Consider the following 27,653-nt stretch of genomic DNA (forward strand, 5'->3'; position numbering starts at 1 on the left):
TTCACTGGTTTAAATCATTTTTAAAATGATAAATGCAAAACGAACGGTTTTGGGCATATAAGGTTTTAACCCGACAACGACGATATATATACTGTATATATAGCGCCATGCGACGGCCTGGGAGGAGATACGATTTGACGTCATCTATCCGAGGTATAGATTTCTCTCTCTCTCCGTGACGCCACTTCCACCTTGACCCCCAACATCTTATCCTCAACCAAACCCCAACCCCATGCCCAATCCCCCCTCCCCTCTCCTTCCCCCTCGTCCCTCGTTATTTCTTTGGGGGGGGCCGCAGCCGGTCGGCGAGCCGCGAGAGGAGACCGCCGCGCGGTGGTGCCGCCGCCGCCCCCCCTTTGCCCCCCCGCCGCGCCTCCTCCTCCTCCTCGCCGTTCTGGCGGGTGAGCTCCAACTCGATGGTCATCAGCACGCGCCCCTCCTCCTTCTCCCCCTCCCCTCCTCCCGCGGTCTTTCTGGCTACGCTCAGGGTCTGCGGCGGCCTTTTGTCCCCCTTCGGCTCCCGCTGTCGCCACGACGGCGGCAGGGCAACCGCCACGGGCTGGAGGAGGCGGCGGCTGTTGGCGAGGAGCGCCGCCCCTAACCCCCCCCAGCCCGCCCCCGTATCCTATTTCTTATCCTTGCGCGACTCCTGCTGCTTCTTCTTCTCCGAGGAAGAGGAGGAGGAGGAAGAGGAGGCCGCCGCCTTAGCCTTGGCAGAGGAGTCGGCGGCGGTGGGCGGCGCGGCGCCCTGTGTGGGGAGGAGAGAGAGAGAGAGAGGAGAGAGTGGGGTGGGGGGGGCAGGGGGGTCGAGGAGAACAAGGGGAGGAGAGTCACTTCAGTGAGGCGGGGAGGGGCGGGGTTAGCGAGGTGTGTGTGTGTGACGGGGTTGACGTGACGGGTTGACGTGACGGGGTTGACGTGAGAGAGAGAAAGACGGGTTATGGGAGGACGGACGTTGTGAGGAGGGACAGAGAGAGAGAGAGAGACGGAGACAGAGACACAACAACGTTTAGGGGTTTTTCAGGGAGAGGCTGAGGGGGGGTGGATTCCAGAGCTGTAAGATATAGGGAGGGAGGAGGGACAAAACAAGGGAACCGTGCGTTAGGATGGACACGGTGTGGCAGGAATGGATCCACATCACCTGGGACACAACTGAGAGGCAACATCATCATCATGAGCATAGTGTACATACGCTATGGTAACAATACAGTGCATGCGTGCACACACACACACACACACACACACACACACACACACACACACACACACACACACACACACACACACAGATGTACGAAAACCTTTTTCAGTTTGATATTGTCGCTGACTGTCAAGCCTCTGTCATAGTCCAAGGTGAAGAGCTATCACCTCACCGCAGTGTAGTTTTCTAGCTATCACCTAGGCTTTGTTATACATTTTTAGGTGATAGCTAGAAAACTACACCGCGGTGAGGTGATAGCTCTTCACCTTGGACTATGATAGAGGCTTGAGAGTGCACACACACATGGAACCCAATCGATTTGCACCACTCTCAAGAGTTATACGAGCCCCTTACCGGTTCGTTCGGACCCCCGGACGCACGCAGCACTGAGAATCCAGTACCGATATTATTGTGTGAATATTCCTGTGAGGAGCTGCCGGCCTGCCTGTGACAATGTGAGAACGGCGCGTTCTTTTTTTAGAAAAGAAAGCTCCTTTCAGGATAGAATACGTGTGAAAAGATAAACGTCAGCCCAGCCAGCCAGCGCTGGGGGAGTCAGTATGAGCCTACATGAGAGAGAGAGAGAGAGAGAGAGAGAGAGAGAGAGAGAGAGAGAGAGAGAGAGAGGGAGGACGGGCTGCTAGATAAAAGGGACCTAAAGTAGGGAGACCGTGGCTCCAATTTAGCGCGACAATTCCCCACAACACAGAGAAAGAGACCAGATTGAGATGGAGATAAGAGAAGCTGATAGGGCGGAACGAGGAGGAAAGTGCGTGCACACAGGGGAGGGGGGGGGGGGGGTACTGGGGGAGTTGGGGGGGTTGGGGGGTTCAGAGGGACGTAGTGAGCAGTGTTGATTTTCGTCGACTAAAACTATGATGAAAAATGTTTGTCGACTGTGTTTTTTTCACTGACAAAAACTAAATAAAAACTAAGCTGTGATGACTAAAACCAAGACTAAATATATTGACAATTTCGTCAACAAAATAAAAACTAGACTAAAACGTTAGGGAGGGACTATATATTGGAGAAGAGAGTCATTTTATGTTTGGTTGCTGTCTCAGGTGCGCGACGCGTTGTGAGCTTATAGATTGGCTATTTTCAGCACGCAACCAAGTGTAAAATCAGTCATTGCGATGCCATCAAGGCCTGCCAAAATACATTTTAGTTGACTAAATCAACTGTACATGTAGTCGCCTAAAATCTTCTGATATTTAGTCGACTAAAATTAGAAGTCCTATCTGATTGCATTAAACAAAGTTAAACTCACCAACATTGCAGCTGTACTGAAAGCTTGAATTGTCCTTTTTCTATCTGCAATGTTTTTGTTTCATAAAAATCCACCGTAGAGAAGTTATGAGCTACTTTTCTGTCAAGACAGTAGTGTCAGAGTTTGGAAGCACTCGTTTTCAACAACACAACATCCTGCTGCCTCCTGCATTATGTGCAATTAGAAACAGGTGGTATGCAGGACCATTGAGTGATTTGCAACAAGCACTTCCAAACTCCAATGCTCCATGCTGCTCAATATTTTGCCACTCAGTCTAGATTAGGGAGGCGGGTCCCAGTGGACGTGCATACCCTCTATAGCCTCTAATTGCCCTACAGGCAGTCGGCAGCGGGCTGCGTGTGTGGGGTGGGGAGAGAAACGTGTCTTTCTTCAGTCGCGTGCTTCGCTCTCACGCCACGGAGCGATCAACCGGCAGGCTCGCCGCGGGGTGTCGCAGCCTAAGGCGCACTCCCCAGCGGGGGGCCCGGAGAACGTACAGAACAACCCCCCCTCCCCCCATTCCCCCACCTGATCCAACCCCCTTGCATGGTACATCACCTTACTGTAGATTGTGCATAGCTATGTGCACACGTGGCGTTTCCTCAGCTCTGCCCACGGCGGGAGGCCTGGTTTACACTTGGTTGGCGCTAGGGCTGTCACCATTATGACATTTTACATGACGATTAATTGTCACTCAAATAATTGCGTTTAACGACTTAATTTTGTTTTTGTCGTTGACAATTACATTTCTGTTTGGTTTGTAGGCTTTGAAGTCGCACATGGCAGATGTGACACATAACCTAAATATACAAAGAAATGAAGGACATATTTGACAACTTTATACTTTAAAAAGAACATTGATAATGGAAATAGCCTATTTCCACTATTTTTTTGATATTGTACATATATAAACATTTTTCAACATGTAAACAATTATGACGATTATCCTAAAATAATTGCGATTATGTCAAATAATTGCGATTAGACGATTATGTAATAATTGTGACAGCCCTAGTTGGCGCGCGGCGCAGGTCTTCCAACTGAGTGTAAATCGGACTTAACTGTGACGCCTCCGCGTGCACACACACACACACACACACACACACACACACACACACACACACACACACACACACACACACACACACACACACACACACACACACACAACGGGCGGGAGAACCTCAATACACAGCATGGAAGGATGGAGGAGAACACCCCCTCTCCTCCCCCTCTCTTCACTTTATAGGCGAGGAGGAGGAAGAGAGGATGAAGGAGAGAGAGAGAGAGAGAGAGAGAGAGAGAGAGAGAGAGAGAGAGAGAGGTGGATGGAGGACATGGTTGCTGTCGGCGTCAGTACAGGCAGAAAGCTTGTATTTCCCTAAATCAACTTCACGTAAACGAATGCCCTACTTTGTCGCATGACAGTGTTGCGCCGAGAATCTCTGCTCGACATGCTCGAAATGAGTCAAAACATTATTTTTTTTTAACATAGATATTGATCCGCTGAAACGTATCAACAAGAGCTTGTTGGCTAAATCAGTGGTTCTCAACCTGTGGGTTCGGGACCCCAGGGGGACGTCCCCAGATTATTTTGGAGGGCATCTGCACATTTCTAAAGTCAAATATTAGAGGCGTTGTGAGCATGTAGATCTGCTATTTTCACAATAGAACCGTGTTATACAAAATGAGAACCACTGGGCTAAATGATAAAACAATGGATCCGTTGGATCACAGGTTCTATTCTTTCCATTCCCTGGAGATGAGTAAGCGTTTGGGACGTGCAAAGGTTTCCACCCGGCGCGGTGACGACGGGGCCGTTGGAGTGAGGTGGGCTTGGGCTAAGTGCCCAGCCTGCCTCACCGCATACTAATACTGATCCTTCCTCTCTCCGTCCGTCCGTCCATCCATCCATCCATCCACCCTCTCTTTCTCTCTCTGTTTCTGTCTCTCTCAGATGGAGAGCCAGGCAGGTGGGCAGAGAGACTGAGGAGACAGGTGAAGGGGAGAGAGAGGGGGGTCAGGAGGAGGGATAGAGAGAGAGAGAGAGAGAGAGAGAGAGAGAGAGAGAGAGAGAGAGAATATGGAGAGGTAGATGAAGAGCGAGAGCTAATGATTTGCTGTCTGGAACCGAACCTGATCAGGAACGCTAAAGAACCTGCAGAGAGAGAGAGAGAGAGAGAGAGAGAGAGAGAGAGAGAGAGAGAGAGAGAGAGAGAGAGAGAGAGAGAGAGAGAGAGAGAGAGGGAGGGAGGGATGGAGGGGGCAAAAGAAAAGGACGTGGGAGAGAAAAGACGAATAGACGCTTCTCATGGTCAGCTGGAAAGTCAAAGGAGCTGAGAGATGGGAGGAGACAGAAGAGGTGGGGGCGGTGGGTGGTGGTGGGTGGTGCGACTGAAGAGAGTGAGACAGGGGACCGTATAAAAGGAATGTGAATGAGAGAGGGAGGGAGGGAGGGCAGTGAAGGGAGGAGAGCCACGCAGGGGAATGGAGAGGAGAACGGGTGGGGTGTGTGTGTGTGTCTGTGTGAGAGAGAGAGAGAGAGAGCTCAGATCGATACCGAGTGCACTCAATTATCATTCCACTACTGTGTGTGTGTGTGTGTGTGTGTGTGTGTGTGTGTGTGTGTCTGTGTGTGTGTGTGTGTGTGTGTGTGTGTGTGTGTGTGTGTGTGTGTGTGTGTGTGCGTGTGTGTCTATGAGCCTGCCTTTGTGAGACTGCAGGGCAAACTCTCCTACCACAACTCCACCTTAATGGGGAGTAACTCTCTCTCTCTCTCTCTCTCTCTCTCTCTCTCTCTCTCTCTCTCTCTCTCTCCCTCGCCTCACCCAGGGGTGTCGCACCAAATTCTGGGCCCTGGGTACAAGGATTCACTCACATTTTGTGCTTTAACTATTGAAAAACAGCAAGTATACAAGCTCTCAGCAGATATACAAGCTCACAGCGCTCACAGAGCTTGTAGATCTGCCATTTTTGAAAAATCGTGAAAATTAGTGCAAGTCTTTGAATATTTCAAATCCTTCTAATGTTTCTATGTCAGTGGTGCTCAAACGTTTTCATGTGAAGGACCCTCAAAATGATATGTATTTGGCCACTGAACCCCATCTCAAAATATTTAGTTCCAGGGACCACCCCAGAAGCAAAATTTTAGTTACAAATGTCTGCTTAAAAAATACATATACTCAAAGATTTGCTTTTTCACTTCAAAAATAGCACATCTACAAGCTCGCAGCGCTGCAAGCTTGTAGATCTGCTATTTTTCAATAGCTAATGTATAAAATAATTAAGGCCCCTCCACCTTGGGCCCTAGTAACTCAGTCCCACTTTTCCTCCCCCCCCCTTGTGACGTCCCTGCCCTCCCTCCCTCTTTTATTCTCGATGTAAATCTCCCTCTCTCTCTCTCTCTCTCTCCCTCTCTCTCTCTCTCACTCCTCTGTCATTCGCAGTGCAAGCCCAGCAAAGCGAGATGCGGTGCGGTTGATACAGAATTTGTGTCATGTCAGCAAGCCTCGCCTTGACGCCTAATAAGAGCGAGTTGATCAAACAACCGCTTATGAGCGCGCTGAGCACCTCCCACAGGGCCACGTCTGTAGTCTGTGGTTGAGGCTCTATGGATATAAGACAGACAGAGAGGGGGAGAGACTCTCTCACTCATAAAACAGTGCATTATCGCTGTGTTTTCCCCCTCGCTGTGACTTGTCTTGCAGGGGGAGTAGAACTGTAAATGGCAACGCTGTCAAACGTTTCAGAGTGTGTCCACCCCTTTTTTTGGGGGGGGGGGAGGCTTTTGCGAGTTTGTTTATTTATTCATATATGCGTTGCTTCATCATCCGCCGCAGGGCGTTCAGAGCAACCGACTGCGGCGTGGGGATGGGACAATATGAAAATGTCATTAGTGTGACAAAAGAAATCGCGATTTACGATATTAACGCGATAATCAAAATCCATTATCCTGGGGTGGAACATTTGCCAAAAAATAGCCGATCTACAAGCTCACAACGTGTTGTGAGCTTGTAGATCGGTTATTTTTTGGCAAAGACATCTAATAGAGTGAAAAAAAGACTGTATCAAGTACGTGTATTATAAGTACCTTTTACCAATCATAGAGGGTTTAAGTGGTACCGGATATGCAGCCGGCAAATAAAAGGTGAATTGATCCAGTGCATGACGGAGGATGATATCACGATAAATTAAATCTCCACGATACGATTATTGTGAGCGTTTTTTATCACGATAAATGATAATATCGCGTATCGTCCCATCCCTAGTGTGTGTCCCCTTTTTTTGGGGGGGGGGGGGGGCTTTTGCTTGTTTGTTTATTTATTCATAATGCGCTGCTTCATTATCCGCCGCAGGGCGTTCAGAGCAACAGACTGCGGCGCCGGAGTAACCTGACAGTCATGTGCCAGCAGAAGAGAGAGAGGTGGAGATCTAAAAGCTTGCGAATGCGGCGCAAAGGCGGCACGGTGTGACATTGTAGATCGACTATTCGGTGCACGTCACTATGCTATGATAACTACACATAAATCAGACATTATACGGGCCTATGGAGACAGTAAAGAGCCATGAAAAGCCCAAATCGTGCTCGTACCGGTATGGTTAATGTCCCGGATCGCACCCGAGGCAGAGTGACGCGCCGCCCTGTTTCCTCCACTTCCTGACTATCCTCCGTTTATCTCCTTGCTTCCTGGCTTCGTCTCCACGCAGCCGAAGGAGACGCATATTGAGCTCTTCTTAATGTCCGATGATTTGTTTTTCCCTTATCGTTATCGGACATGGCATGAAGTGGCCTCCGGGGGGGCCTGGTGTTGTATTACAGGCCCGACATGCGCTCGCTCGTGACGTGAGTGGCAATCAAACCAAACAGGAAGGCCAGGCCCGACGACAACTCCTGCAGTCTGCACGCACATAGAGCCACACCAGCCAGCCAGAATGCTCCGATTAGTCCCTATGCCTGAGGCTATGCGACCCCCCCCCCCCCCCCACACACACAAAAACACTCTCCCTAAACCTTCTTGCGGCTGCTGATAATGGCCGAGTCTCATAATGGCACTGGTGATTTTCATTTGACTCCCATTGAGCAAAATCAGCGGCTTCCGTCCACACACACACACACACACGCACACACACATACACACATACACACACATACACAAACATATACACACATACACAAACACACACACACACACACACACACACACAAACACACACGTACACAGTACACACACACATGCACGCTCACATTCACTCACACTCACTCACACGCGCCGCAGTAAGCAAATCAAGGCCCCATTCACTGCGGCAGCGGAGCGTTAACGGCTGTGACCCGGCCCCAGCCATTTCACAGTCACTGGTTTGATTTTTTTTCTTTTCTTCTGCCTCGCAGCTATTTACTCCCACCATTGTTGTTTGGCCCTTGAGGATGAAACCAAGCAGTGGGGTGAGCAGTATAAATGCAACGTGGAGGAGGAGGAGGTGGCGGCGGCAGCGGCGGCGGCGGGGAGCACACACACGCGCGCACGTGTGTGTGTTTGTTCTGGTTGAGACTGCACTAGAATTCCTAACAGCTTGAACACACACTCGCTATTACACGGGAACTTCCTCTCTTTGAATGAGATGTTCTTTTTGTATTAATGCACTGGGGGGCTTCGCAATACGGAAGCGGGGGTGTTGAGCGTTGCACAGATACTGTACATTATCGTCGTTGTCGGGTGGAAACCTTGTATCTCCCAAGTTTCAAATTTGTATGTTCTTTCGCAAAGTAAAGCCCTGCTTCATCGTACAAGGCCGTCGCACAAAAGTAGTGAAAACAGCCGATCTACAAGCACACAACGCCTCGCGGTGCGAGGCGTTGTGTGCTTGTAGATCGGCTGTTTTCACTAGTTTAGATCATTTTTAAAATGGCAAATGCAAAAACTAACGGTTTTGGACATACAAGGTTTTCATCCGACAGCGATGACATTCAGCTGCCTGGGGACTGACAAAGAGGGAAGTACAGTAGCGCTTACGGAAGCGCCTTTGCCGTCATCCGCGCGGCGTGCGCCGAGGCGTCGTGTGGCGCGTTGCAGCGGGAGAAGGGGAACAGAGGCAGGGGCGTCACAAGATGGGGGGGGAAGTGGGACTGAGTTACTGGGGCCCAAGGTGGAGGGGGGCTTACTTATTTAGCTATTGAAAAACAGCAGATATACAAGCTCACAGCGCGGCACCGAGTGCCGCGCTGCGAGCTTGTAGATCTGCTATTTTTTTGAAAATTCGTGAAAATGTGTGCACATCTTTGAATATAGGCCTATGTATTTTTCAAGCGAACATTTGTAACTAAAATTTTGCTTCTGGGGGGTCCCTGGAACTGAATATTTTGAGCTGGGGAAACAGAAGAAGGATTTTAAATATTCAAAGACTTGCACAAATCTTCAAAACATTTCTAAAGCACAAAATAATGCGTAATAATGCGTTCCCAGTCTAAATGGGTTAAACCCCCTCCCCCTATGAAGAACAGTCATGGGGGGCCCCCCAAGTGAATCCTTGCACCCAAGGCCCAGAAATTGGTGCAACACCCCTGAACAGAGGCACATCATGTGTGCCATATGTGCCCCACCCTCCCCCCTCCCGAACCCACGAGAACAAACCGGTAATCTTCCAAGATGCCGTCGTCACTCTCTTATGGAGCGTCCGATCTCGACGGCAAACACAAGCTGTTGCATTCACTGGCCGCATTCCATAACCTGGAAGATATCTCTGTGTGTGCGTGCGTGTGTGTGTACCTGTGATGAGTGTGTGCATATGTGGGGGATTGGGCGTGCGATGGGGGGACGGCGAGGGATGGGGGCGCCGGGGGGAGGGAGGGAGGCTGAGGACGGAAGAAAAGGGAGGAGAGGTGGAGGAGGAGGAGGAGGAGGAGGAGGAGGAGGAGGAGAGGAGGAGGGAACTTGCCTGTCTCTGCTGTGATCCCTCTTTCTTTTTCTTGCCATGTTTGCTGGAGGGGACAAAAGAAAGACAATGTCAGGATGTCGAATCCATCTCTCCCTCCAGTGGTCACGGGGCAGCATTGCCCTGGCAGCTATCTATCATACAAAGAGCAACAGTCTAGTGGTGGTGGGTGGGGTGGGTCTGTCTGAAACGCAGGCCGTCGCCCCTGTGTGGCTGCACGGGGCACCACCGGAGCCCCTGGACATTAGGTATAAGCCTGGGCTTGGTCGCTCACAGACGCCCCGTTGCCGAGGACCTAACAGTCCTTTGCTCGAAGTCGTTTGCTGCGTTCGGGTCACGATCTCTCATCGGGCTGCCTGGGTGTTAAAGAAAGACGCTACCATTACGACGAATTTCAAGCCGCTCGGCTGCATGTTGCTCTTTCAGGGGCGTTTTAGGTTGAGTGAGTGAGCGGGTGAGTGGGCGAATGTCATGCTCGCTGGCTGCAGGGGGGAGTGCGGTGGAACTCAGGGGGCCGGCGCTGTTAAAGAGCTGACCGCCACTCAAACAACTCAACCAAGCCAGCCTCGCTGCTCTGTACTCTTCAAGGTCTTCAAGCCTCTATCAAGCCTTGCCATGTGTGCACGGGACAGCCTAAAGCGTGATTTATGCTTAGCCGCGCGCCGGAAATAGCCCACGTCTACAAGCTCACAACACGTCGCGATGCGACGTGTTGTGAGCTCGTAGACGTGGGCTGTTTCCGGAGCGTGACAACCCGGCGGCGATAATGGAATCCTGGAATTAAAATGGATAATGGAATAATGGAATTATAATGGATAATGGAGACGGGGTTGAATAAATTAGAAGGCGCGGCGTGTGATTGGCTGGAGTGGAGGTCGGGAGCGCTCCGCTGGGTTCACTTGGACCGCGCGTGTGAATGTTAACCTGGTGAGTAGCTAACCTGCCTAAACCTAACCCAAACCCTGACCCTAACTCTCAGTAATCCTGACGCTGGTGAGTAGCTAACCTGCCGACGCTGGTGACCCGAACAGAAGCGCTCCTTCCACAAGCGTCTCCTACGGATTCCAAAAAAAGCAACCCGGCGCGCACCTAAGCGTAACTTGTGGCCTAAGAGTGCGGCGGCGGCGCTGCGTCCGCCCCCTTGGCCACGCAGGTCTCGGTGCCGGGGATGGCCTCTGGCGTCATCCCCAGCCCGTGGCACAGCGCCGCGCAGCAGGCAGGGCACGGGCCAGGCACTGACCTGACGCTGAGGTTGAAGACGCGGCGCGCCACCAGGAACCTCATCAGGTAGTAAATGCACACGATCAGCACCAGCAGCCCCAGCACCACGCCGATGATGGAGCCCGTGATCACACCGGCCTGGATGGGCACTGCACGGGGGAGAGACACCACACCGTAGAGAGAGAGGGAGAGGGAGGGAGAGAGAGAGAGAGAGAGAGAGAGAGAGAGAGAGAGAGAGAGAGAGAGAGAGAGAGAGAGAGAGGGGGAGATTGATTGATTGATTATTTTATTAGACAAAAGTGGAGAACAGAACAAGTATAGTCAATCCATTAAAAGAATGTAGTACAGTACAAGTACAGTTAAACACCCTGCCTAAAAGGAGCATCCCAAATAAGTCCTTTTACGGTCTTTTTTCCTCCTTGGTATTCAACTCATGGATATAACAAATAGCAAAAAACAAAACAAAAAAAACATTAAAATATCATCCACAGTTATAAAAACAGTATATTTACAGGATAGGGGAAACAAGGGGGTGCTCACTTCTCGCCTGTCTATGGGAGAAGTGATAACTACCTCCGCCTCTGGCCTCCTGAACGGTGAGTTTTCATCGGAGAGACGGAGGGAGGGAGGGAGGTTGGTTAATTGTGGTTGTTTATCTTGGTTTCTTTGAGATATTTGTCATCGTTGTGTGTTTTTAAGTACATTTTATGGCTGCTTAGTGCAGAGGAATTACAGGAACGGGATTTAAGGTCTTTACACGCCAGGAGCGTGAGGAATAAGCCATACGAAAAATGTGCTATTTTGGATCAAACTAGTCACAATATTCTTTATTTCAGATCCCCCATTAGCTTCCACTAAGTGGCTGCTAGTCTACCTGGGGTCCAATCCACACAAATATGTCAACAGTAAAAAACAGACGATAGTTAAAATCACGCAAAAAGAAGTCACTCTGCTGATGAAGTAGCCCTGAATACAGGACGGTCATATACATGACCGTCCTGGTGCCGCCTCAACTTGAGGAGTAGTGGGCAATCGAGCCCTTAACGGTTTGAGCTAGGAACGTCAGATTTCAAAAATAAAGTGCTTACCTAAGCCAACTTTGATAACAAGTTGACGCCGCACAACGTTCATTACACGCCGCTACCGGATTGTTGAATAAAAAGCATTTTTGTCCGAAATTATTTTGCTTAACATAGGACTTCCGCCTCTAGTGGACAGTCGTGTCATCTCCGGTTGATCATTGTAGTGAACGGAGATGATGCGATGACTTGGCTTAGGTAAGCACTTTATTTTTTAAATCTGACGTTCCTAGCTCAAACCGTTAAGGGCTCGATTGCCCACTACTCCTCAAGTTGAGGCGGCACCAGGACGGTCATGTATATGACCGTCCTGTATTCAGGGCTACTGATGAAGCAGAACAACATCACCGTGGGGGGAAAATCATATTGCAAGTAGGGATGGGACGATATGAACATTTCATATCACGATTATTGAGACAAAAGAAATCGCGATTGACGATATTATCGCGATAATCAAAATCCATTATCCTGGTGCGGAACATATGCCAAAAAAATAGCAGATCTACAAGCTCACAACGCGACGCGTTGTGAGCTTGTAGATCGGCTATTTTTTGGCAAAGACAATTGATAGAGAGTGAAAAAAAAGACTATCAAGTACGTATATTATAAATACACAAAAAGACTAAATAAAACACAAACACACAATTACATCTAGGGATTCGTCAACTGATGTTTAGAGGACACAGTGATGACATGTCGATGCCTCATTCATACAGGTTGACGCCTTCATCGGTAGAGGGAAGGATAACGTGAAGCGAGGGAGGTGAAGATGGAGACGCAAGAGGACGGAAAGACATGAGAGCAGATGGAGGAGGACAGGGGCGTCAATTGGGTATGGCAAGGTATGGCAGCTGCCATATCTTGGCTCCAGAAAAAAAAAAAAAAAAAAAATCTTGCCTGTTGCTAAGGTATGGCAACATGACTGGTGTCTTGCACGCGTGCGGATGCGTGCATGCAAGACACCATTCATGTTACTTTAGCTTTTGCCGAACTGACGCCACTGGAGGAGGAGAACACAGAAGGAAGACATAGTTTGTGACCGAGGCTGGAGAAAAGGTCCTTATGTCTGCATTGGTCTTTTTTTTCAGCTTTTTTCAGATCATGAAATTACTGAATATAAGCTTTCGAATGACGTGTCATTCATTGAAATCTGAAAATATTTGAAGAAGATAATGCTTATTTGAATGTTGTTAAACCTCGAACCAGGCATCTGATTAAAAGGCTCTCAAAGTTTGTCACACTACTGGCAGTCAGGTAAGGGGTGAGAACAATGCATTGTTAACTCCACCTCTCACCCGCCCTAACCTATTGGTGGTGATCTGCAGCTGAAACCTGGCACATTTATAGCCAACAGAAACTGCAGATGTAAATGTTGGCTTTGGACATGTTAATGTCTGTCTCCACCCCCCAGAAGGGTCTAAGGAAACACAAAAAAAACTGCTCTGTTTACAAACTAATTTAAGCTATTTAATGATTATAAAATGGATATCTGTTGCAATGAGAAGGTTCTCAAACATACACTCTTAGATAATATGGGAAAAAAGGATAAACACGAAAAATCTAAAATAATAATAATTTTGTTAATTTGCTGGACTTCACCATTGCAGACATAAGGACCTTTTCTCCAGCCTCGGTCACTTACAGTACGTGTAGAACAGCGGAGGGAGAGGAGAGGAGAGGATGGTACAGGAGAGGAGAGGAGAGGAGAGGAGAGGAGAGGAGAGGAGAGGAGAGAATGGTACAGTAGAGGAGAGGGACTATAGGACGGGATGTGACAGGGGAGAGGGCAGCTAGGGGACAGTGGGATGGGAGGGGGATGAGTGTCTGAGGGCGAGGGGTTAACAGCGTGGGGGAAGGGGGAGGATTGGGTTTGTAAGCGAGAGAGAGAGAGCGCTGGAAACGGGGAGTGACGGGGAGCGAATGGATGGCGGCGATAGCAATCTTAAACACAGCCGGATGAAATTGTAATTGATTTGGCTGAACGAGCGGCGCAGGGCGTTGGTTCTTAACGAGGCGGGGATGAGTGTGTGCGTGAGTGTGAGACGGGGGGGTTGTTCGCTGTACTCCGGCGCGCAGCACGAGCCGCGCATTGAGATTAATTTTTTCGGGGGCCTGAACGATTAGGTGCGCAATTGCAAACAGTTGGCGTCTGACAACAAAAAGACCGCCGCCATATGGGTTCACATGCAGAAAGCTAATGAGATGACGCTGGTATTGAGACATTTGCGGAGGCATTAGACGCGCCGCAAGCGGGGCACAGAAGCTGGGTTTGCCATGAAATAGTGAGCAATTAAAAGCAATTAAAGATATTTAAGTGTTAGACATAGTTCACACATGTAGCTGATTGCAAAACATGTTGTAACAGATCAGATTTTCGTGGCATAGTGTATGTGAGTCTCGCAAACCACTCCCCCGGTACACAGGACGGGAGGATGGGCTTAACTCATACTCTGCGATCCCCGTCGAAACCAGAGATTTCTCGCTGTACCGCGGTGCCATGCCCGTCGATCCCGGAAGTTTAATTAGCTTTAATCATTATGAAAGGATTAAAAGTATTATCGCTGATTTTCGCTGATTCTGGCTCTTTAGGCCCGCCTCCTAACTGTATCCGGTCGCATTTCCGGTCTGGACCGGATCTAGCTTTCCGTATCCGGTCTGAGCCTGGGCCATAGTCCCGCCTCCATTGGTTTACATTGTAACAGAAGAGGAAGCTACTCGGCAATGGAAAGCTTGTTTTTCAATCCGATTTTTGTGTTTGGAAACTTTGATCCAGTCTCTACACGCCTGGATTATGATCCCCGCACATATCGTGTGTTTTGTGCACGAACGTGTCCACGTGTTACCATAGCGCACAGCTGGCTTTTTTCAATGTTTTTTCATGTAAACACTGGCGGATAAGCAGGGATAAACAGGGTTTTTTTTATTCGAAAGGTGTCACCGAGTCTACACGTCTACTAGATGAGTCGCGCACAGATTGTGCACGATGCGTGCGCGTGCCCACGTTAAAAGGTAAGGACAATTTGGCAGCTGCTTACTAAAACGCTCCCGCGCTAGTATCATCCGCGCTACTGAACGGTAAACGCGAACGTCATTGCCGCGAACTAAATCGTTCGTTCACTGACGCGAACCGTTTTTCCCACCAAAAGCGCTACCCTACTGAGGAGGCCCGTTGCTCTCACCCTTCTCAAAGACCAGCAGCCTGACGGTGGAGGGCCGGCCCACGATGTCTGGCGGGTTCTTGGCGTCGCAGACGAAGGTTCCGTTGTCGCTGAAGTCCAGGTTCTTGAGCAGAATGGAGCCGTCGCGCCTGCCGGGGTTCCCCACGAACTCCAGCCTGTCCCTGAAGGGACCCTTGTTGTCCACATAGGCAGCGCCTCCGGTATAGTGGAAGATCTGTTAGGGAGGGACAACACAGGAGTCCAGTGTCACCACCAGGGGCGTCACAAGGGGTAGGAAAGTGGGACTGAGTTACTGGGGCCCAAGGTGGAGGGGCCCTAGTAACTTTATCTATTGAAAAATAGCAGATATACAAGCTCACAGCGCGGCACCGAGTGCCGCGCTGCGAGCTTGTAGATCTGCTATTTTTTAAAAGTTGTGAAAATGTGTGAAAATCTTTTAATATAATGTCTTTTTTAAGCGAACATTTCTAACTAAAATTTTGCTTCTGGGGGTCCCTGGAACTAAATATTTTGAGATCAGGGTCCGTGGCCAAATACATATCATCTTGGGGGTCCTTGACATAGGTTTCTTGCACACATTTTCCCGATTTTTCAAAAATAGCAGATCTACAAGCTTGTATATCTGCTATTTTTCAATAGTTAACATTCATGGGGGGCCCGCAGTGAATCCTTGTACCCAGGGCCCAGAATTTGGTGTGACGCCCCTGGTCACCACCATACATAGAGTCGTGTGTTTGTGTGAAAAGCAAAGCACTTGGTTTGGTTTGTTTCGTGCAAAATTCTAAAGATTATTATCCTATCTGTAGAACAGTAGTTCTCAACCTTTTCAGGCCGCGACCCCCAGAATAATCGTATTTTAACTGGGGACCCCCCACCCTGACGAGCACTAAGAGTTGAGGCATTAGATTTTGTATAACACGGTTCTATTGTGAAAATACCAGATCTACATGCGTTGTGATCGAGGCGTTGTGGCGCTGTGATCTACAAGTTGTGATCTACATGCTCACAACATGCAGGCGTTGTGATCTACATGTGTTGTTGTGATCCACATCTACATGCGTTGTGATCTACATGTAGATCATCTATTTTCACAATTTCTGCCTCTAAATTTTGACAATTTGGCCAAGGTTTAATTTGTCATTTAGAAATGTGTATATACTCTCTATACACTTAAACCTTCTTTTGGTTTGTTTACTGTTGAGTGAGAAAACAATGTTGAACATTAAGTTAATCATCTGGGGGCCCCCAAAAAAATAATTTGGGGGTCCCGACCCACATGTTGAGAACCACTGCTGTAGAGAAAGACATCTACTGTATTATGACTTTCCAATTATTTTTTTGTAATAATTAAATACGGTTCCAGTTGTAATTCAAAGATTATCATGGTGGATGTCTGTGAGGAAGACACTTAATTATTTAACACAGCGAGTAAAATATCCATAATGTCATAATTATTTAATAACTAAGACGGTTAAATATCAATTCTTTACCCTGAGAGCACACATATGTAACCAAATTGACCCTTGCAGATCCAAGTGTAACACATTTGTTCCCTCTCACAGTTAAAAATGAATAAATTAACATTAAAGATTTTATTATAGTGATTTACTTAATGAGGAGCTGGATATTTAACACTCATCCCATCAAACGCCAATAAAGTTGGCCTCATTTTTTTAAAGGCTTACATTAAAGGGGAAGACCACCCATTTTCAATTACCTTAGAGGAGTTGTGTGGAAATAAAAGAAAAGTTCCCCCTCTTCTGTGTTGCCTAGAACTAGAGGGTTGATTTTGGGGTTTGTATTGTAAAGCACAATGTGTGATGTCATCAAGTTGTGATTTGCAATACAAACCCCAAAATCAATCCTCCAGTTCTAGGCAACACAGAAGAGGGGGAACTTTTTTTTATTTCCACACAACTCCTCTAAGGTATATTAATGACATAGTTCAATATTGAAAATGGGTGGTCTTCCCCTTTAATATGATATGGCTAATTTTGCATTGGTGTAAAAATCTCAAGGTTGCTGCTGCTCCCTCTAGTGGTTGAAATCTCTAAGTATTGCTGCTGTAAACTATAAGTTCCTACTCTCTCTCTACAAGATGACATCACAGATGTAGGAGGAGTTACCACCCCCTGCTTCCTGGTTACTCCCATGGAGTATATGGGTGCGTTCGGAAATGCGCACTCAACGTACTGGTGTGCCATGTTGTCGATCGTTTATTCGGTGCACTTGGTGCGTTGTCGTTTGGAAATCCAGTGCGCTGCGCACCGGGTGTGCTGAGTGCACGCACTGACCGACCCTACTCAGAAGATGGGGTTTGGCAGTGTGGTGCGTCAGTGCAGTGTTTTGATTGGTTGGTTTTCATGGCCGTGTGTCTCGAGCGCTTCTCAGCTGTGAACAATGGAGTAGGAATGATAACAAAATGCAGCATTTGCGGCTTGATAGGTCCTTTAGTGCTTTATTGTTTTATCAACGTGTAAACTAACAGCAGGTGGGCCAATGTTAGGAATTAAATTACCTTTCAACAGCAACATTACGTTAGCAACTGCCGCTCGCGATGCGAGGCGTTGCGTGCTTGTAGATTTGCTATTTTCACTAGTTTTGTGCGACAGTCTTGTATGATGAAGGGGAGCGTTTCGCTGTTACTCTGTGTCATCTTTTCGACACCCAACTCTAACCCTTACCCTAAACCTAACCTCCGTGGGGTGAGTCGCTAACCCTCCCGACAATACAGTATATTACTGTAATCCCTCCCACTACTTGTTACTGGGCAAAGTCATGATATTAGAGACATGTCATTTCTGTCAGGTGGAAACCACATACAGTATGATGTCCAAAAGTGTACATTTTCAGGATTCTAATGAAAGAATTAGCAAAAGTAGCAGATCTACAAGTTTCGAGCTTGTGGATCTGCTACCTTTGATACTTGTGCGACGTCGTGGTAAACGACACATTACTTAGTAATAATACTGGTGGTTGGTTGGTCTACACCTCCAAAGACCCTCTCTGTCTGGCTGGGGTAAAAGTCTGCCGCTGTACGCCAGTCCCAGACAAAAGAAAACACGGCTAAATAAAACTCTATGAAACAATGACCTCTCGAGGGCCCTGGGCTGACGCTGGTCGTCTCTCGGACTCTTTTTGGCGAAGACGCGTGACGAAGTCATCCGTGAATTACACGCGTCCCTTTGGACGCGACTCGCCCCCCCGGAATCAAACACGACATTTAGAGCGGACAAATGTGCCGTGAAAAAAGCTGGTCGAGGAACGTACGAAGATCGAAGACTGCAAAAAGTGTGTGTGGGTGTGTGCGTGTGTGAGTGTGTGCGTGTGTGAGTGTGTGTGTGAGTATGTGTGTGTGTGTGCGTGTGTGAGTGTGTGCGAGTGTGTGTGTGCGTGTGTGTGAGAGTGTGTGTGTGTGTGTCTGGGAGAAAAGAAGGGAGGGAGCGACAGAAGATAAGCAAGAAAAGGAGGAGAGTAATCTAGTTTCAAACAGAGGGCAGCATGGGGGGGGGGTTCAGAGGAGGGGGGGGGGGGAGATAATGCAAGGGGGGGAGGGACCAAAGCGAGGAGCGCGGGGAGGTGGAGATGAAGGGAGAAGAAACGGAGGGAAGCGAAATTGGGACGGAGAGATAGAGAGATCAGAGAGATAGGAGGCAGATAAGGCCAGGGAGAGAGAGAAATGAAAGAATAGACGGAAAGGTGAGGCAAGCAAGATAGAAAAGGAGAGGAAGAGTGTTTGTGTGTGTGTGTGTGTGTGTGTGTGTGTGTGTGTGTGTGTGTGTGTGTGTGTGTGTGTGTGTATACGTTTATACTGTACGTCCTTGTGCATATTACTGAAAGGTCATTCGTGTATGTCATGCACACAGTCACACACACACACACACACACACACACACACACACACACACACACACACACACACACACACACACACTCTCATACACACACACCGGTTCAATAATATCTTCACACTTAGAATCGTGATGTCATGCTGCAACACTACATTATAGAATATAGCTGTGCTTGTATACAAATGTGTGTGTGTGTGTGTGTGTGTGTGTGTGTGTGTGTGTGTGTGTGTGTGTGTGTGTGTGTGTGTGTGTGTGTGCGCGCATTACGTATGCATTTGGTGCATCGCGTCCCATCCCAGATCCGTTGAATCTGCATTTGCATTTGTATATCCCTTGTTGCCGTCTGCCTCTCATCGCTCTGCGACATTGACGTTTTATTAATTTATTTCTGAACTTACAGTACAGTACTGGACCAAATCCCTCCCCACTTTGGGGATCAACAAAGACGTGTTTTAAACAACTTTAAGCCCTGTATTACTTATAGAAGAAGAACACCAACAATAGCCGTTCTACAAGCTCACAACGTGTCACCATGCGGTGCGTTGTGTGAGCTAAACGCTATGACAAGGAAGACAACAACGGTTTTCCTATAGCCTTACATCCGTCTCAAATTATTTTGGTGGGTCTCCAGATGATCAACTTAATGTGAAACATTGTTTTCTCTCTCAACAGTAAACAAACCAAGTGTATAGAGGGTTTATGCACATTTCTAAAGTGACAATTTAAGGACTTTTTAATATTTCTAAAATGACAAATTAAACATTGGCCAAATTGTCAAATATTAGAGACAATAGAACGGTGTTCTAAAATAATGCCTCAACTCTTGCTCGTCAGGGAGGGGGGTCCCCTGTTAAAATATGATTATTTTGGGGGTCGCGGCCTGAAAAGGTTGAGAACCACCGTCCTAGGCAGGGAGTTCCAGAGCCTCGGTGCCCGGGCCCAGGTAATGAGGTGAGTTTTAGGGACAAGCAGGAGGAGCGGGCCACTATCTGAGGAGCTAAAGGCTACGCTAAGGCTCACAGGGGAAGCAACAAATCTATAATAGAACTAAAGGCCTGTCCTTGCAGGGCTTTAGAAGTCATCTGTAAAATCTTAAAATCAATTCTGAAACTCATCGGCATCCTAACCTCGCGCCACCAGGCGTTCCAGCGCGAAGGGAAGCCTGGTATTCGTTCTAAAACTAAAGCAATGTGATCCGGTTTGAAAAACAAAAACAAAGGAAAAATAAATTGGGGTTCTTCTGGTGGTTGGTTCCGGTTGGAGTCGCATTGTTTTTGTTCCCCACGTAATGCAAATCAATTTGTTTAGCCTTGCTAGTTATGCTATGAGTTATAATAAAAGATGGGCATACCAAACAATGATTATATCAAAAGAAACCAGTAAGATGCCTAAAGGCGAAAAGCGACCTCTCCCTTTATCTGTCTTGGCCATATATGGATTCTGTTAGTGTGGTTCTCCTAACAGGGCATCATCTGGAATACAATCCCTTTTATGCCCATATATGGAGATCCCTGCTCTGAGTATGTGACATCACTGTGATGTCACCTGTTTAAGCCCATACATGGAGATCCCTGCTCTGAGTATCTGACATCACTGTGATGTCACCTGTGATGTCACAGCGATGTGTCAGGGGAACCACAGTGTCAGGAGTTACCCGTCCGGACGGACGTCTACGGACAAGCTGTGACGGTTCTGATAGTAAAGTGTGACCTACGGTCGCAACAACACGATTATACCAGAGTATCACATTTTAAACTAGGGGAATCATTTTGGAGGTGCACAGCCACCTCTCACCTGATGACGTGAAGTCATTAATTGCGCCAGCAGAGTGCGCAAGTACAGCGTTTGGTGACGCGTCTTGCGGTGACACGCTTCCTAGTTTCTTCTTTTTTCGCACTGATTTTTGACATTGCACTATTAGGTTGTGTTGGTAGTTTCTGAGTATTTTTGCTTTATTTAACAATGACAGTGAGATACTTGTTTGCACTAACTAGCATTGACTGATATGGTCTCTTTTGCAAGACACTTTATGTATATATACTTATATATTATTCGCCCCCTCTATTGATGCACCTTCTCTTTATTGGTACTGTACTGCTCTTGTCTTTGTTTTGTTTTTTGTTTTTTTCTATCTATCTTTTCTTACGTCTCTGTAACTTTGTAAATAACTGTATACTGCTGTGCTTCTACTGGACAACTGAATTTCCCCCTTGGGATAATAAAGGTATCTATCTATCTATCTATCTATCTATTCTATGTGGTGGATCTGTTCACTAAATGTTTGTGTTTATGCCCGTAGTCAATCAGGGACCAGCATTCTTGGTGACGTCACCATCAACAGGTGTGATATAAATAACAGGGCACGCTCTGCTGGCGCACAAGTAGGCCATACATGGCCACGAGTGCACAAGACGCAAGTTGGCACCTCGACAGAGCGCAGGCTAGTTTCTGCTCTAGACCAGATCAGAAGGCCAAATATGGTATTGATCCCAGGCTATTATAGGCAACCAACATAGCGTCACTGTCGGGCAGAAAGCTCGTATCTCCAAGTTTCAGATTTGTATGACGAAGCCCTGCTTCATCATACAAGACCGTCGCACAGAAGTAATGAAAACAGCTGATCTACAAGCACACAACGCCTCGCACCGCGAGGCGTTGTGTGCTTGTAGATCGGCTGTTTTCACTAGTTTAAGTCATTTTTAAAATGATCAATGCAAAACGAACGGTTTTGGACATACAAGGTTTCCACCCGACAACGACGATAGGGATGCCAAGGTGAAAGTGGTTAGCCAGCCTAACTCATTTCACTGAGATGTTACAGTGTGAGTGTATACACACAATATACTACAATTGTGTATCTATAGCATTGCAGAGTTGCTGTTTTGAACCTGCATATAGTGTAGCTTCTACTTGTGTTTGTAGACTATATACCAAAGTGATTCTCAAACCTTTTAATTTCAAGGACGCCCACTTTGCGATGCATTAGGCCACAGACCTCCATTTGATATTCTGTTTTTGGGACACCAATTTACAGTTAAGTCCTCAGTGTGTTTTATCTTTTTCTGAGACTGTGTGCATGGAACTCCAGGGCCAAGGGTGCCGCCTTAAATATTACAGTGTCCTACATACCTGAAGTGTGTACAGTATGTGTGTGTGTGTGTGTGTGTGTGTGTGTGTGTGTGTGTGTGTGTGTGTGTGTGTGTGTGTGTGTATGTGTGTGTGTGTGTGTGTGTGTGTGTGTAAAGACCATTGTACAGTATATATCCATGCTCTGCCTGCATGTAACCTTGATGCATGAAAACTGTTACACTCCTTTCACTTGTACATATTTTGTTCTGATTGTATTGTATTGTATTGTATACACTTCTGCTTTGGCAATGTAAATGTATATTTTCTCATGCTAATAAAGCCTTTTGAATTGAATTGAATTGAATTGAATTGAGTGAGTGAGTGAGTGAGTGAGTGAGTGAGTGAGTGAGTGAGTGAGTGAGTGAGTGAGTGAGTGAGTGAGTGAGTGAGTGAGTGAGTGAGGGACTGACTGACTGACTGACTGACTGACTGACTGACTGACTGACTGACTGACTGACTGACTGACTGACTGACTGACTGACTGACTGACTGACTGACTGAGTGTGTGTGTGTGTGTGTGTGTGTGTGTGTGTGTGTGTGTGTGTGTGTGTGTGTGTGTGTGTGTGTGTGTGTGTGTGTGTGTGTGTGTGTGTGTGTGTGTGTGTGTGTGTGTGTGCGTGTGCGTGTGTGTGTGTGCGTGTATTACAGAGATGGTGTCTCGGGAGCCGTCAGGTCTGTATGTCCAGGAGAAGGTGACATCGTCGGAGGTCCAGCGCCAGGAGAAGAAGGAACAAGACAGCCTGACGTCGGAGCCCACCAGGGCATGACGCTCCCAGCCTGTGTAGATGACGATACCCTGGGACTGCTCCGGAACTGCAACATACCAGGCAGGGAACATGCTTAATACATAGAGCATGCTTAATACATAGAACTACATGCTTAATACATACATACTGAATACATATCACTGCAAGCTTAATACATAGAACTTCATGCTTAATACATAGAACCAGGGACGTGCAGAGAATGTTAGAGAGGCAGGGGCTGACATTTCTAAAAGGGCCCTTTGTTGAAAACATCGGAAATAGCAGACCTTCAAGCTCACAACACATCACAACGCGTTGTGAGCTCAGAGGTTGGCTATTTTCGATGCTTGATTCCTACACATTTCTTGAATTCAACATAAAATGCTGCATTCTAGTTCAGGAGAGTTTGGACTAGGACATTCTAGTCCAAACTAGGACAAGTCTAGTCCTTAAGGTATGGCATGGAAAGAGGGCATTAGCATTTCTTTAACCATAGTAAAAACTGCATTCATGGTCTGGAGAGGGCACCTTTTACAGATGGATAAAAGTGCACAGGCTTGAGCCCCCTTTGATGTCTATGTGTGCACGTGCCTGCATAGAACTGCATGCGTAATACATAGAACTAAATGCTTAATACATGCTTAATGCATATAACTGCAACACCATGCAGGGAACATGCTTAATAGATAGAACAACTAAAACATGCCAGAGAACATCCTTAATACACAGAACTACTTACTAAACCACGCCAAAGAACATGCTTAATACATAGACATGCAAAACCATGTCAGAGAACATGCTTAATACATACATGCATATTGTACATAAATACATACTCTGCATGCAGCACATACACTGGGAGTGGTATGCAGTACTGCAACTGCATGCACAGTTGCGCACAAACACACGCACACACACTCACACTCACACTCACACTCACACTCACACACACACACACACACACACACACACACACACACACACACACACACACACACACACACACACACACACAGTGAGGGTGGTACGCAGTACTGCATGCATGCACATACACTTATGTCGAGGGAATATGTCAGTACATACCTGCAATATGAACCTACAGTATCTATACATGTGCATAGACATGTGCAACATGGCGCACACACACACACGCACGCACACGCGCGCGCGCGCGCGCGCACACACACACACACGGTTAGATAGAAGGGTTACATGTGAGACGTGACTAGTAGTCAGATTTGAACACAGGCTTTTTAACTCACAAGGAGCATGTTTTCTTTTTTTTTTCTTAATAATTTTTATCCCACGATTTTGTAACCCATTTTCACCCAGTGCCAATTGCCTATGTAATCCTGGGCTCTGCTCTGTGCTCTCCCTCTGCCGCGCCTGGGGAGACAACGGACTGACCTCATGCTTCCTTCTATGTATGAGGATTCCAAGTTGCTTCTTTTCACCTGACAGTGGGGATTTTCCTGGTTTGGACGTAGCGCGAAGGAACACGTTATATTCCAACCAGTTCCTTTCCCCTCCATCAGGCTGGCCAGGGGGAGGCATTATTGAGACCAGGATTACTGCATGTTTGTGTGAGGGTATCAACCCTAGGAGACACGGGGAGAACATGCAAACTCCACACAGAAAGGCCCTATCGCCAACCCCACCTAGGGTGTGGGCGCTGATGATGTGGAGGGAGGAACACGCCCCCAGTGCCCACAGCGTCCCACGGCGGGAATCGAACCCAGGACCTTCTAGCTGTGAGGCGAAGCGCTAACCACTGCGCCACCGTGCTCCCCAAGGAGCATGTTTTCTTTCAGAACTATTTGAACTAATAATTCAATACAGAACAGGCAAAAATGTAAATAAACCTGAAAATAACACATCTACAAGCTCACATGAGCTTCCAGAGCTGGTGGTATTTTCACTATCCACAGCATGACAAAGCATACAGCATAATTAATTCGGCCGGATACATTTGCCAACACACAATACAGTGAAATGTGTGGAATTAAGATTAATAATGTTCTTATGAACCACATCCCATCGCCGGATCAAAACATCAGTTGTCCGTTAAACCAGTGAAAAGGCAGCTAATTAGCCCATTGTGTAGTTTTGATCATTAAGTCCCTCTCCTGGTACACACTCAACACAGCAGCAACACGCGCACATATCTCTGCTCTTCACAGTAATTAAGGCAATTAAAATGAGCCTGTCCATGTTATTGCCATCAACACAAATGATTTATTATACGTTATAAAACATATGACTTAATCCATAGGCCTAATTACATTATCATGTGTTATTTCAAATCGCTCACTGCAATCTAATTGCATTTGTCACAGGCGTCGAATGAGGAATGGAAGATTTAATTATTGTCTCGGTTTAACACGTTGCGTTTAATTTATCATTCTTCCAGAAGCCCCGTTCTCCCCCGTACGAACACACGTCTAACCTTAACCTTTCCCCTTAAACATGATCCTCATTCACCTTCATCCATTACAATCTCTACTGTAGATCTACAAAGCATGCTGTGCAGTACAATTGACCATTTTCTATCTATATCCTTGTGGGGGCGTGTGTCTCGCAAAGAATACACACAACACTGGTGTGCAAGTAAGCACGTGCACACACTCACGTACACGCACGAGCGCACACACACACAGCACAGCATAAGGGGCGCATTTAGACTTGCCACATCAGCAGCAAACGCAGATGCGCTCGGTAAATAATTTTCCCGGTGTATTAGTGTTCGCTGTTGTAAGACGTCAAAGAAGATCATCAGTTTCTCTATTAATATGGATTACACAGTGCGTCGGCTTAATCAACTAGAGCACACCGCGTATGCTCGGATAATATTTAACGATCAATGTTAATTTTTCTATTTGGGTTGGAAGGGGGGGAGAAATCTATATTTTTCTTTACTTGCCTGGAAAAATCCAGTCAGCATCTTAAACAACGACCAAATCCCCAAGGAGGCTGGGAGGCCCCCTGTATTAATATTTACTCTTACAACCAACAACAAAAACACTATTTCTGTGTTACCCGGTTTCATTGGAAAATGTGTTAATGTGCTACAGCGATACGGTCCCCCAACGATGTCAACATCAGCAACATGCATCCCCAGCGTGTTCAGAACTCATTCCACCTCCTTCACAACCCAGAGAGGAAAGTTCACGCTTACAGCAAACATCCTTCAAGCGCAGCGCTACTTTTCAGGACAGCCCCGTGGGAGCAGAGAACATGTCAATGAAATTGCCCTTGACATTTTTAATTAAACTTATTCACAAAGCTGTGAATATCATGACAGGAGGGGAGAGAGAGAGAGGCAGAGGGAGAGAGCTCTCCGCTGGAGAGAGAAACCTCCGCCAAAACAGTCACGTCGAGTAGCCGACAATAGCGCTGACGCCGTGTGACTTGTGCACGCTTGTTTTGACAATACTGTGTGTCGGCGTCGGGCACATCAGTGAACTCGCATCCAAAGTTAAATTGGTACCATAGGGCTCCTCAGATCAAAGCCAATAAAGTCATACCCAAACTTCAAAAAAGACAAAGACTCTCCAGACCTGCCTGTCTGTGTGAATGTCTATTAAAGCAATCATTTCTCCATCTCTAACGTTTCTCCAACGCTTTCATCAGTGAGTTGAAGGAAGCGCCGAGGAGGCGTTGACCTTGTTTCAATCAGGCCAGTCATCAGTGCAGGCTCGTAGATGTTTCGCAGACACACACACAATGCTCATCAAAGTCTCACTCTCACCTTCACATCATCCCCTCCTTCAAGCTCTCACTCGACATGAGAAAGCCGATGAAACGGCAACGCCGGGGTCAAGGAATCGCAAAGGCGCTGCAAGGGCTACTTTGAGTCCTTGCCAAGATAAAGAAAAACCAAAGCATCTTAAAGGTTTTTAAAAATCTAACCTTTAAGCTGCTTTTTACATCCCTCTCCTACAGCCCAAACTTTAGATCAGTGGTTCTCAAAGTGGGATCCAGGGACCAGGGTCCTTGAGGGGGTTCCAAATGGAGCCCTTACGGGTCTGTAACTCTAAGAGTAATTCAAATGGAAGCATGTCCAGTAAAAGGCCCATTTGCTTCCATTTGAATACTCTCAGAGTTATGGTCGGTCCTTGAAATAAAAAAGACGTTTGAGGACCACTACTTTAAGATGATAAAGGAACACTTCTGTTTTTTGTTTTTTTTACCTATTCCCAGTAGGACGACTGACGCGAGCGCCAAAAACGTCAGCATGGTGCCTGGCTTCTAAGCGGGAGCCTCTTCTGCCGAGAAATGATGCTGGTGGTGGAGCGGAAGAGGAAGAGGCTGCTGCAGGACCTCACTGGACGCCGCCGAGCTGAAGAAGTGAAGAGAGAAGAGTCCCACTTTTTGAAAAAAAGCCAAGCGAGTGAGAAGGAGGAAAAAAGGGAAAGGGAAAAGAGAGAGAGAGAGAGAGGAAAAAGAGAGAGCGCCGGGAGATATAGGCCCGGCGAGTGCCGTGCCACAGGACAGAGGAGAGGGGCTTGAACACTGGACAACAATAACAACAGAACCCCCACTGTCTCGGTGGTTTATACCCAGCCCCACCCCTCTGGCCCGGTCCGGCCCTGCCCCGTCCACCCCTGATGCCCTCTCCACCTCTCTCCAGGGGCGTCAGTTGGGTATGGGCGTATGGCAGGGGTATGCAGCTGCCATACCCTGGGTCCAGGGGGGAAAATAAAAGTAACTTTTAAATATAAATCCATGAATGTCTCTTTTGTCTATCTGTGCTGGTTATTATGTTGTTAAATTACAGTAAAATAACTACAAATGCAAAATTTAACATAATGTTCACTTCAACAAGGTATTATAATTATATTCTCCACACTTGTGTTCTCCCCATCTTGACAACATGATATATTCCCAGGTTCCGCAGGTCAGCTGCACAGGTGAAATGCATTATTGTTAATTGTGGCACATTTACTAACATGTTTAGCTGCACTTGAACAACCGTTCCAGACTGCCATATCCAGCCCAAGAAACCGTAGAAACGGGGGGAAAAATAAAATGTACTTAAAATAAATGT

The 27,653-nt window shown here is 47.2% G+C and overlaps 1 protein-coding gene across 1 annotated transcript; it reads right to left on the bottom strand.

The window, feature by feature from the left end:
• Nucleotides 1-274: 274 nt before the first annotated feature.
• mpz (myelin protein zero) lies at nt 275-26,850 on the bottom strand (the record flags this gene model as incomplete). Its single annotated transcript, XM_080725671.1, has 7 exons — nt 26,797-26,850; nt 22,507-22,673; nt 14,881-15,094; nt 10,642-10,771; nt 9,405-9,447; nt 643-748; nt 275-597 (listed from the first exon to the last, which is right to left on the bottom strand). Exons 1-7 carry the CDS (start codon nt 26,840-26,842, stop codon nt 275-277), a joined length of 1,029 nt encoding a protein of 342 aa, XP_080581797.1. The 5' UTR covers nt 26,843-26,850.
• Nucleotides 26,851-27,653: the final 803 nt, after the last annotated feature.

The sequence above is a fragment of the Nannobrachium achirus genome (genome assembly GCF_963921795.1).
Source record: "Nannobrachium achirus genome assembly, chromosome: 5".
Lineage (NCBI taxonomy): Eukaryota > Metazoa > Chordata > Actinopteri > Myctophiformes > Myctophidae > Nannobrachium > Nannobrachium achirus.